The 11,973-nt window shown below is 39.6% G+C and overlaps 1 protein-coding gene across 1 annotated transcript in view; it reads left to right on the top strand.

The window, feature by feature from the left end:
- The first annotated feature begins 1,855 nt into the window (after nucleotides 1-1,855).
- HS6ST2 (heparan sulfate 6-O-sulfotransferase 2) overlaps nucleotides 1,856-11,973 on the top strand; it is a 500,951-nt gene continuing 490,833 nt past the window's right edge. The window contains exon 1 of the mRNA XM_073543502.1: nucleotides 1,856-2,584. Within this exon, the coding sequence (XP_073399603.1) occupies nucleotides 2,076-2,584 (509 nt within the window). The 5' untranslated portion in view covers nucleotides 1,856-2,075. The remainder of the gene's footprint in view (nucleotides 2,585-11,973) is intronic.

The raw sequence follows: 11,973 nt of genomic DNA, 5'->3' as shown, positions 1-11,973 counted from the left end.
TATCTATTGGGTTTAGCCACCTATTTCACTATTCCTGGAAAGCTGAAAATCCTTCTATGTATCTATACCCTGGATCAACATCAAGTTGATGGCACCTTGAGATGTTATGATTCCCCACTGTTCCTGCTTCCAATGTGAATATCTTCATGTACTATCCATCCATCCATCTACTGTATCTATGACATACGTATCTGCATATTGGAAACTATGAGAATAGACAGTAACTTGAGATGTTCCTATTTGCAAATGTGTTGCTGCTTCCTATTTGAATATCTATATCTATCAGATTTCTATCTCTATTTATTTATCCATCTATCTATGTATCTACTATCAATTAATCTATTCATTAATCCTATCTTTCTTTCTACAGTATACATAGTTTCTGTTTTTTCATATTGGAAACTATTGGAGAATAAAAAGCAATTTGAGTGTTTAAAGATGTGGTTTACGATCTATCAATCATATTTATCTATTATCTATCTATCCATCTATGAAGGCTTGATAAAGGCTCTGCATGAGCCGAAACATCGCCAACCATGTAGGTCTGAAATAAAACCACATTTTTTACTCTTTGAAAACGAGTGCTGCCTTCAGTTTTTTCATATGTGAATTTTGGCTTTTGGGATAATCGCTTGGGAGGCCTGTGCACCTGAAGATTTTGGATTGTGCTGTTCCATTTTCTCTTGTTCTATCTATCTATCTATCTAAATCAAGAAAAAAGGGCAGCACTACCAAAATAATACAGCAGGTGCAAAACCTATTCAGCCTTGTCCAAACAGCCAAAATGACAAAAGGAAAAAAATAGGCAGCACTCAAATTAAATGTGAAAACAGTGGATACTTTACTGATCCTCAGATGGCAACGTTTCAACGGTGACCCGTCTTTGTCAAGCCTATCTATCTATCTATCTATCTATCTATCTATCTATCTATCTATTATCTATCTATTGATCTAACTATTATCTATCTATCTATAAATCTATCTATCTATTATCTATCTGTTATCTATAATCTATCTAGCATCTATTAGCTAGCTATCTGTTATCTATCTATTATCTATTGATCTAACTATTATCTATCTATCTATCCATCTATCTATCCCATACATATCTATAAATAATATTTATCTATGTAATCTATGTACAGTATATATCTATCTCTCTTGCTATCTATCTAGCTAATATCTATCAATCATTTCTCCATCTATCTATATATCCCTGTGTCCATTCATCTAATCTGTATATCAAATCTATCTATCCCGTATCTATAATCTACCTACCTATCTATATATTATCTATCTATTATCTAACATGGATCTATCTATCATCTATATATCATCTGTGATCTATTATCTAATAATATCTCTCATATCTTTCTATCAGCTATCTATCTATAATCTATCATCTATCTATTTATCTATCCCATATCTATCTAATCTATCATCTATCTATCTATCTATCTATCCCATATCTATCTAATCTATGTATCTATCTAATCTATCTATCTATCTATAATCTATCATCTATCTATCCCATATCTATCTAATCTATCTATCCATCTATCTATCTATCTATCCATCCATCTATCTATCTGTCTATCCCATATCTATCTAATCTATCTATCCATCTATCCATCCATCTATCTATCTATCTATCCCATATCTATCTAATCTATCTATCTATCTATCTATCTATCTATCTATCTATCTCTCTCTCCATATTGGGACCTATGCCCCCAGCAGAGTTGGAGCTGCCAGAGCAGCTCTCAGGCTGAGCAGACAGGGGCTGGGGCCACACGGATGAGGGGCTGTCTGGATGCTGGGGGCAGGGCTCTCCTGTGAGGAGGACTGAGCAGAAGGCAGTGCATGGAGAGGTGTGAGGCTGAGGGTGTGCACTTGGCTGCCTCTCTCCAGTCTTGTGTGTGATTGCACAGAGGGCTGAACGCTTGGATTGCTGGGAAGAAAGGATAAAGGGCTGGAGTCTGTGTGAGGATCCAGACCCCTCTTACATCTTCACAGCCCCCCATGTAACCAAGCTTTGGTCGTAATGATCTTGGATCTTCACCGGCACCAAGAACATGGATGACAAGTCCAACAAGCTGCTCCTGGCCCTGGTCATAGTCTTTCTGTTCGCTGTGATCGTCCTGCAGTATGTTTGCCCAGGCACCGAGTGCCAGCAGCTCCGGCTCCAAGCCTTCAGCTCGTCACTGGTGGACCCCTACTGGGCAGAAGATGACAGCCCTGCCAAATTTGTGCCCAAATTTAATTTCACCGTGGACGACCTGCTGAGGAAGGTGGACTTCAACATCAATGGGGACGATCTCATTGTGTTCCTGCACATCCAGAAGACTGGGGGCACCACGTTTGGTCGCCACCTGGTCAGGAACATCCGTCTGGAGCAACCTTGTGAGTGTAAGGCTGGGCAGAAGAAGTGCACTTGTCACCGACCAGGCAAGAAGGAGACCTGGCTCTTCTCAAGGTTCTCTACTGGATGGAGCTGTGGGCTGCATGCAGACTGGACAGAACTGACCAACTGTGTCCCTGCGGTGGTGGACAACAAGAAGGAGATCAAGATGAGACCCCTGAGGTGAGTCCCCCCTCCCCAGTGCCCTTTACCTGCAAATTGGGAATTAACACCTTGAGCACAGAGGAATCCAGTGCCAGTGACTCAGTGTAAGGGGAGAGCAGAACTTGGCTGCACATCCATAGGTGTCACTACATGTGCGGTGCTGATGGGGGGACCCTGACATTGCTGTGTGCATTGTCCTGGGCAACTTCTAGGCACTGCTGCTGTACACAGTGGGGAGGGGTGGGCTCTGATGGCATCTTGCTGAAATGTAGTTATTTGTGACACATTGTGAAAATATTTACACATGGAAAACTTGGTTGTAAACAGCACATTCAACAAAGGAGCACAAGAGCTGACAATCTAGGAGAGTTGTGATTTTTTGAAGGTTTAGTCTACAGATTATTTTTAGGAATTGGATTTTCTATAATAACCTATAATAACCTGTGTAAAGGATTATCTATTTCTATCTATCTATCTAACATTAAAAATGATCTTTCTTCCATTATCTATCTATCTATCTATCTATCTATCTATCTATCTATCTATCTATCCATATATCTGTCTATCTCTATATCTATCCATCTATATATCCATATATCTATCTATCTATCATCTATCTGTTTATTATCTATCAATATATATATACATATATAATTTATATATTAAAAGGATTGATGATAGCTGCAGATACAAGATAGATGTAGATGATAAATAGTTCCTAGATACATAGACATATACAGATATCTATCTTCCTATGCATGCTTTTTGCTAGGTGACTCATACCGTGGTATAGTGTAAAATCACATTTAAAAAAACGATGATTCCATTCAGTATAAAACATAATACATGACTGTAATAATTTCACCATTCTGGCTCTTTGTTTTTAGAATTTTTTTTATTCTTAATTTACCTTGCCATAAAAATCTCAATATTCTTCATTGTCGTGGAAAGTATAATTTATTAGCGCACTGTTCCAGCGTATGTTTCATCCTGTCCGGCAGGGCCTATAAGGGTTAAAGTCAAGTTTCAATCCATTTTATTGATTTATTTTCTTTTTCCGTCCACACACGTCTACTTTCGTAATGTATCGAACATCCGCAGCCTTTATACCCCAGCGCTCCTCCAAATATTCATTTGGTACCGGCGCCAGTGTGTAAGCTGCAGCCGGTGTAGGAATCCCATGTATGTAGATGACGATTATTGCACATTGCTAGCACCATGAAGTAACCTGTGATGAGCATTGTGTCTCTCTCTGTGATCTGGAGGTGAGCTAATTAACACCAGTGATAATAAACATTTCATCTCCCGCCATAAATGTATTTGTCTGTGCGCTGAATATTAAATGTGGCTGGAACGTGCTTTGCAGATTAAGGACGAGTTGGCGATCAGGAGTCTGTGCAGAGGGGCAGGTGAGGTAGAAATGTGCAGCGCCCTTCTACTGAGCCCTGCTGTCTGCAACTTCTGTCAGCTGCAGGTATACATTACTTACTATATGAACCATGCAGATGTAGCAGAGCTGAGTATGTCATGTGGCCTGAAATATGAAATATAAGGCTGCATATAAATCTGCGGCATTAGGAGAGCTCAGAATGTAAAACCATGGACCTTCAAAGCCTTATGTGGAATTCTGCTACATTTGTAGATTTAGCCCGTCATAGAGAACATCCGCAGCCTAAAAATGACACCATAGGCATGAGGATCAGGAACCATACTGCAACATTATATTACTGTGTTAATAGACACCTCTTATCTGCTAAATGTGATTTTAATCATTCTCTCTCTTTATTATGCTTTGCTTATATAGCGCTATCATATTCTGCAGCGCTTTACAGACATCATCGTCACTGTCCCCGATGGAGCTCACAATCTATATTCCCTATCAGTATGTCTGGCGTTTGGGAGGAAACTCAGCAAACACGGGGAGAACGTACAAACTCCTTATAGATGTTGTCCTTGGTGGGATTTGAACCCAGGACTCCAGCGCTGCAAGGCCACCGTGCCACCCACTGCATAATGCTAACCACTGAGCCACCGTGCTGCCCACTGCATAATGCTAACCACTGAGCCACCGTGCTGCCCACTGCATAATGCTAACCACTGAGCCACCGTGCTGCCCACTGCATAATGCTAACCACTGAGCCACCGTGCTGCCCACTGCATAATGCTAACCACTGATCCACCGTGCTGCCCACTGCATAATGCTAACCACTGAGCCACCGTGCTGCCCACTGCATAATGCTAACCACTGAGCCACCATGCTGCCCACTGCATAATGCTAACCACTGAGCCACCATGCTGCCCACTGCATAATGCTAACCACTGAGCCACCGTGCTGCCCACTGCATAATGCTAACCACTGAGCCACCGTGCTGCCCACTGCATAATGCTAACCACTGAGCCACCGTGCTACCCACTGCATAATGCTAACCACTGAGCCACCGTGCTGCCCACTGCATAATGCTAACCACTGAGCCACCGTGCTGCCCACTGCATAATGCTAACCACTGAGCCACCGTGCTGCCCACTGCATAATGCTAACCACTGATCCACCGTGCTGCCCACTGCATAATGCTAACCACTGAGCCACCGTGCTGCCCACTGCATAATGCTAACCACTGAGCCACCGTGCTGCCCACTGCATAATGCTAACCACTGAGCCACCGTGCTGCACTCTTCAACCACCACACAACAAAAGTGAGAATTTTCCACGCCAAAACTAAAAAGTTTCCCAATTTTATCAGTGATAAGGATGTGCTTCATTAACTCGCTCCTGTCTAGTGTTCGGTTATATTACATTGTACATTTTTCTTGCTGTTTAAATGACAGCTCCTCTGGATTCAGGTAATTTATTCTGACAGTGCAGGGCTGGGGGCGTCAGATGCTCAGAAAATACTTTCTGTGGGTAATTTTCTCACCCTGTAGACCTGTGTTATATGTAGGTGCTACCTGAAATAGTGAAAATATAGGTTAATAGTAAATAGGTATATCATACGCATGATGATTTAAAAGGCTGAGAAATGTTTTGAATGAATATATGCTATATATATATATCTTATTAATATCTGTTTTATATTTAAATATATACATTAATATGGTTTGTACTTGACACCATAATGATTGTATACTGCTAATATTAGGCATGTAGCTTATGGATCCATTTCTTTCACTATATACATATTATTATGCATTTTTATATAGCACCAATATATTCTGCAGCACTTTACAGACATCACTGTCCCCAATGAGGCTCACAATCTACATTCCCTATCAGTATGTCTTTGGAGTGTGGGAGGAAACCAGAGTACCCGGAGGAAACCCACGCAAACACGGGGAGAACATACAAACTCCTTGCAGGTGTTGTCCATGGTGGGATTTGAACCCACCGCTGAGCCACTGTGCTGCAAAGAAACAGTGCTAACCACTGAGCCACCGTGACTATGGCTAAAAGGGCTTCCAGGATGTAAAAAAATGAATAAGAACAGGTAATATGTTAACCAACAATACCCTGCTCCACCCTCCATCTTTTTAGGACCACCACATTCTTGATACTTTGTTTCCACTGCTGCCTTTGTTTCCTTTGCTGGAGGAATTTTGTGTTGTATTTCCACATGACCGCTGCAGCCGATCACTGGCCTCAGTGCTGATGCCTGTACATATGGCATGAGACCACTGTGGCCTGTGATTGACATAAGACACATCAGAAGTCAATAGTGCAGGAGTGACAGCGGATTAAACAGTTCAGTGTTGGTTAATTTTTCATGTTATCACAATTTATTTTCTCAACCAAATAATTTTTTTTTTTAGAGTCTCTGATAACCCTGATATATGTCATCTGCCAAATACAGCAGGGCAGTGTGTTCAGTGAAACGTCAATTCTGTTACAGCTGCGTCATTAAAGCTTTTTGTATTGGATGCCGGTGCTCACCGTCCATAAATCTACCTGTATGTGTACATTATATACCGGCCTGAAGGTACAATTCCCATAAGTGCCGTTACTGGGCTGTAATGTGCAATCTCTAACAGAACACAAATCCATCACCTCGCTGCCACCAGTTTAACTGGATGTTGTATTAAAATATTTATCTTTTTTGGGGGGATACATTAAAATAAATACATTTTCCGTATTCTATCTATCTATCTCTTATCTATCGTCTACATACATATTTATTTATATTTATTTATTTTTATTTATTTTACTCATTTATATAGCGTCATTAATTCCACAGCGCTTTATAGACATTATTGGCACTGTCCCCGATGTGGCTCACTATCTACATTCCCTATCAGTATGTGTTTGGAAAATACAGTTGAAACCAGAAGTTTACATACACTATATAAAAAGACACATATGCATGTTTTTCTCAATATCTGATTTGAAACCTTTCCCATTTTAGGTCAGTTAGGATTACCATAATTATTAATATTTGCCAAATGCCAGAATAATGAGAGAGAGAGAATGTTTTAAGGCATTTTTATAACTTACTGCAAAGTCAAAAGTTTATATCCATTTCATTAGTATTTCGTACTATTGCCCTTAAACTGAATGACTTGGGTGAAACATTTGGGATATCCTTCCACAAGCTTCTCACAATAGTTGGGTATAGAGTTGAGCGACTTCGGTCGGATCGGGTTTCATGAAACAAAATTTGAGTCGGATGAAACTGGTCCGACTAGGGCAAAAAAAGTCGGAGTTTTCATCCGAAACCCGACCCCAATGCAAGGCAATGGGAAATAAAAGTTGGCATTGAGTGGATGACATTCATCTACTCAATGCCGACTTTTATTCCCCATTGACTTGCATTGGGGTCGGGTTTCGGACGAAACTCCAACTTTTTGTGCCCTAGTCGGACCAGTTTCATCTGAAACAAATTTTGTTTCATGAAACTCGATCCGACCAAAGTCGCTCAACTCTAGTTGGGTAGAATTTGGGCCCTTTCCTCCTGACAGTAATGGCTTCTTCCTGGCAGAGTTGCCTTTCAGCCCATGTTTGATACATTACTCGTTTCACTGAGGATATTGACACAATCTTACCAGCTTCTGCCATCATCTTCACAAGGTCTTTTGCGTTTACCCTTGAGTTGTTATGCACATGTTGGACCAAAGCACGTTCATCTCTGGGACACAGAACCCGTCTCCTTCCTGAGCAGTATGATGGCTGGACATTCCCATCTTGTTTGCACTTGCATATAATTATATATACAGATGAACGAGGCACCTTCAGGTACCCAAGGATGAGCCAGACGGAAGGAGGCACTTTCAGATACCCAAGGATGAGCCAAACAATTCTCTTCTTGATATCTTGGCTGATTTCTTGAGATTTCCCCATGATGCTATACAAAGAAGTAGTGTGTTTCAGGTGTGCATTAAAATGCATCCACAGGTGTGTCTCTGAAAACTCAGATGTTGCCAATAAAAACAGAAACTTCCAAACACATGACATCATCATATGGGCAGTCTAGAACTGTTTAAAGGCATAGTAATCTTAGTGTATGTAAAGTTTTGACTTTGCAGTAAGTAATAAAAATGCCTTAAACCATTCTCTCGCTCATTATTCTGGCATTTGGCAAATATTAATAATTATGGTAGGTAATCCTAATTGACCTAAAGCAGGAAAGTTTTTTTCTGATATCATTGAGAAAAAGATGCATATGTGTCTTTTGATATAGAGTATGTAAACTTATGGTTTCAAATGTAGATAATACATAGATAGATAGATAGAAAGATAGATATAGATAGATAGATAGATAGATATAGCAAACCAAAAATCAGGAACAGCACACCGTTTCTTGTGAAGAAAAGAGCTATTTTATTTAGCCCATGATGGCAATGTTTTGGTCCTAACAGCACAGACCTTTCTCAAGCTCAGGCTTCACAAGAAACGGTGTGCTGTTCCTGATTTTTGGTTTGCTGTATCTAAGGTTTCATATTTGCCTTTAGGAGCGCTTTTTGCGCCCGGACTGTATTTTTTGTCTTTTTTGCTGCTCTAAATTTACTCTTACTAGATAAATATAGATAAATAGATAGAAATAGATAGATAGATAGATAATAGATAGATAGATAGATATACTGTAGGTGATAGAAAGATAATTCATAGATACATCTATAGGAATAGACATACATTATCTACTCTAATCTAGCTCTCTATCTAGAAAAAGAAAAAAATCAACAGCACTAGCGAACAATATAAAGTAAATGGGCGCTGGGGTCCTGGGTTCAAATCTCACCAAAGACAACATCTGGAAGGAGTTTGTATGTTCTCCCCATGTTTGCGTGGGTTTCCTCCGGGCACTCTGGTTTCCTCCTGTGTTCCAAAGACAATACTGATAGGGAATTTAGATTGTGAGCTCCAATGGGGACAGCGATGATAATGTCTATAAAGCGTTGCGGAAGTAATGGTGCTATATAAATGAGTAAAATACGTGTGCAAAATTTTTCAGGCAATTACCAAACCTCTAGATAGCTAAAGAAATGAAAGCTGTACTCCATCAGGAATTTAGGAAAATTTTTGATTTAATAGTCCATTGGGTCTCAGCAACAATTTGACTTTTCCACCACCTTGGGATTTTCCATGCTTGAATTTCCAATTTTTGCTCCCTGTCTTCCCAAAGCCATATCTTTTTTATTTTTATGTAAATATGGCCATGTGACAGCTTGTTTTTTATGGAACGAGTTGTAATTTTGACTGACACCATTGATTTTAACATATCATGTACTTGAAAACAGGGGAAAAAAATTCCAAGTGTGGTGAAATTGCAAAAAAAAGTGCAATTCCACTATTGATTTTTGTTTTGTTTTTTTTCGCCATGTTCATTAAATGCTAAAACTGACTTGCCAATATGATTCTCCAGGTCATTATGAGTTCATAGACGCCCACCAAAAGACCATGAGTTCTTTTTTATTTAAGCAGTGAAAAAATACAAAAGTTGTAAAAAAAAAAAAAAAAAAGTTGTCATTTTCCGTGACCCTTAGCATTTCCATGTTTCTTGATCTGGGGCTGGATGAGGGCTTATTTTTTGTGCACCGAGCTGACATTTTTATTTATACCAATTTGGGTTAGCTACAGTGTTTTGATCGCCCATTATCGCATTTTATTGCAATGTTGCGGCAACCAAAAAACCCTAATTCTGGCATTTTATTTGTCGTTACGCCGTTTACCTTTCGGATTATTTTTTTTATATTTTTGATAGGTCGGGCGATTCTGAACGCGTAGATACTAAATATGTGTATTTTTCATTTTTTTAATTTTGTTTGGGGCAAAAGGGGGGTGATTTGAACTTTTATATTTTTTTAATGTTTTTAAAAACATTTTTTTTTACTTTTTACTGGCTTCAACTATTACGTACCCTACTTTTCCAATGTATTTACGATGTGGATTATATGTAAGATTTATCTTTATCTCAGACACAATGTTTTGTAATATTCTCTTATTCCATGGTGTATTCCTTAGTAACACCTCAGCAGAACACATTTGTTAAATGGGACACAGTCCTATAATTCTGCCACGTACAACACCATGCATCTGCCTCTTAAAAGATCACCTGTGTATTTGGCTCCAGCGAAGAACAATGACATTTTAACAAATGCTCTGCATGTGTGGGCACGCCGCACTCCTCACATTGAGGGAGGATTGGCCCTGTTCACACTGAGCTTTTTCATATACAACGGATCAAATTAGATTCAATTAAAAATGAAATTCTCCTTATTTTATTTTCATCTTTTTATATAGTAAAATCAGATTTCAAATAGAATGAGAAATTAAATCTTTAACAATCCTGGAATAGAAATATGCCATAAGTGTAATCGTTAGCAAGCAGCATTACTCAATGCCGGCGTCATACGTCACAATGCAACAGGAGCTCATGCAATCCAACCATTTATGTTTTATAATGAAAAAGTAGAGACATAAGAGTTACTTTCCATGAGAAATAATATTATATAAATAGTGCAAATATATACAGCTCTGGCAAAAATTAAGAGGCCACTGCACAGTTTTATAAAAATCAGCTTCTCTACATGTCTGACAGCCATCCCATTCCAGTGTCAGATGAATTCCAGACAGAGTCCACCTCATTCTACTTAATGTGCTTCTGATTAGGTGATCACCTGAACCAAATCTTATTTAATGAAGGAAAGTATTAAAAAAACCCTGCTGTGGTGTTTACAGTCCTCTTGCAATAGGACAAGCTGGATGGCAAAACAAGTGCTAGTAATATCCCAAAAGTAATAGGAATGAAAAACTAACTTTTAGCCATGCCAAAGGAGTTTAAAAGAAAAGTCTTGAGTGAGGAAAAGAAGGGCTCAATTCTAGCTTTACTAGCAGAGGGATACAGTGAGCATCATGGTGCCGTCATCCTTAAAATATCTAAGATGGCAGTCCATTACAACAAGGTCAAGCAGCTGACATTGGAGACAACAAAGCTACAGACCGAGAGAGGGCGAAAACGACTCTCCACTGACCGGGATGACCATCATCTTATTCGAATGTCACTCTGCAACTGCAGGATGACATCAAGTGACCAATAAAAGCAATGGCAAATGGCAGCTGGGGTGAAGTGCACGGCAAGAAAAGTTCATAACAGGCTCCTAGAGGCAGGGCTTAAGTCATGTAAAGGTAGAAAAAAGCCTTTCATCAATGAGAAGCAAAGGAGAGCCAGGCTGAAGTTTGCCAAGGACTATAAGGATTGGACCATAGAGGACTGGAGTAAGGTAATCTTCTCTGATGAGTCTAATTTTCAGCTTTGCCAAACGCCTGGTCATCTAATGGTTAGACGGAGACCTGGAGAGACGTACAAGCCACAGTGTCTTGCACCCACTGTGAAATTTGGTGGAGGATCGGTGATGATCTGGGGATGCTTCAGCAAGGAATTGGCGACATTATTTTTTGTGAAGGAAGTACAAATCAAGCCGCATACAAGGTTATCTTTGAAAAATAGTTGATTCCTTCTGCTCAGGCAACGTTCCTTAACCCTGAGGAGTCGGACTGTTTTTTTCCACAAGATCAATGCGCCATGCCACACAGCTAGGTCAAACAGTGTGTGGATGAAGGACCATCACATCAAATCCCTGTCATGGCCAGCCCAATTTCCAGATCTGAACCCCATTGAAATCCTCTGGAATGTAATCAAGAGGAATATGGATAGTCACAAGCCATCAAACCAAGAAGAACTGCTTACATTTTTGTACCCGCAGTGGCATAAGGTCACCCAAAAGCGGTGTGAAAGACCAGTGGAAAGCATGCCAAGATGCATTAAAGCTGTGATTAAAAATCATGGTTATTCCACAAAATATTGATTTCTGAACTCTTCCTGAGTTAAAACATTAGTATTGTTGTTTCTAAATGATTATTAACTTGTTTTCTTAGCATTATTTGAGGTCTGCAAGCACTGCATTTTTTTGTTCTTTTGACC

The sequence above is a fragment of the Dendrobates tinctorius genome, unplaced genomic scaffold, assembly GCF_039654945.1.
Source record: "Dendrobates tinctorius isolate UK_male_01 unplaced genomic scaffold, ASM3965494v1 ptg000133l, whole genome shotgun sequence".
Lineage (NCBI taxonomy): Eukaryota > Metazoa > Chordata > Amphibia > Anura > Dendrobatidae > Dendrobates > Dendrobates tinctorius.
The sequence above is the reverse complement of the archived record's forward strand: the minus strand, read 5'-3'. Positions and strand labels throughout refer to the sequence as shown.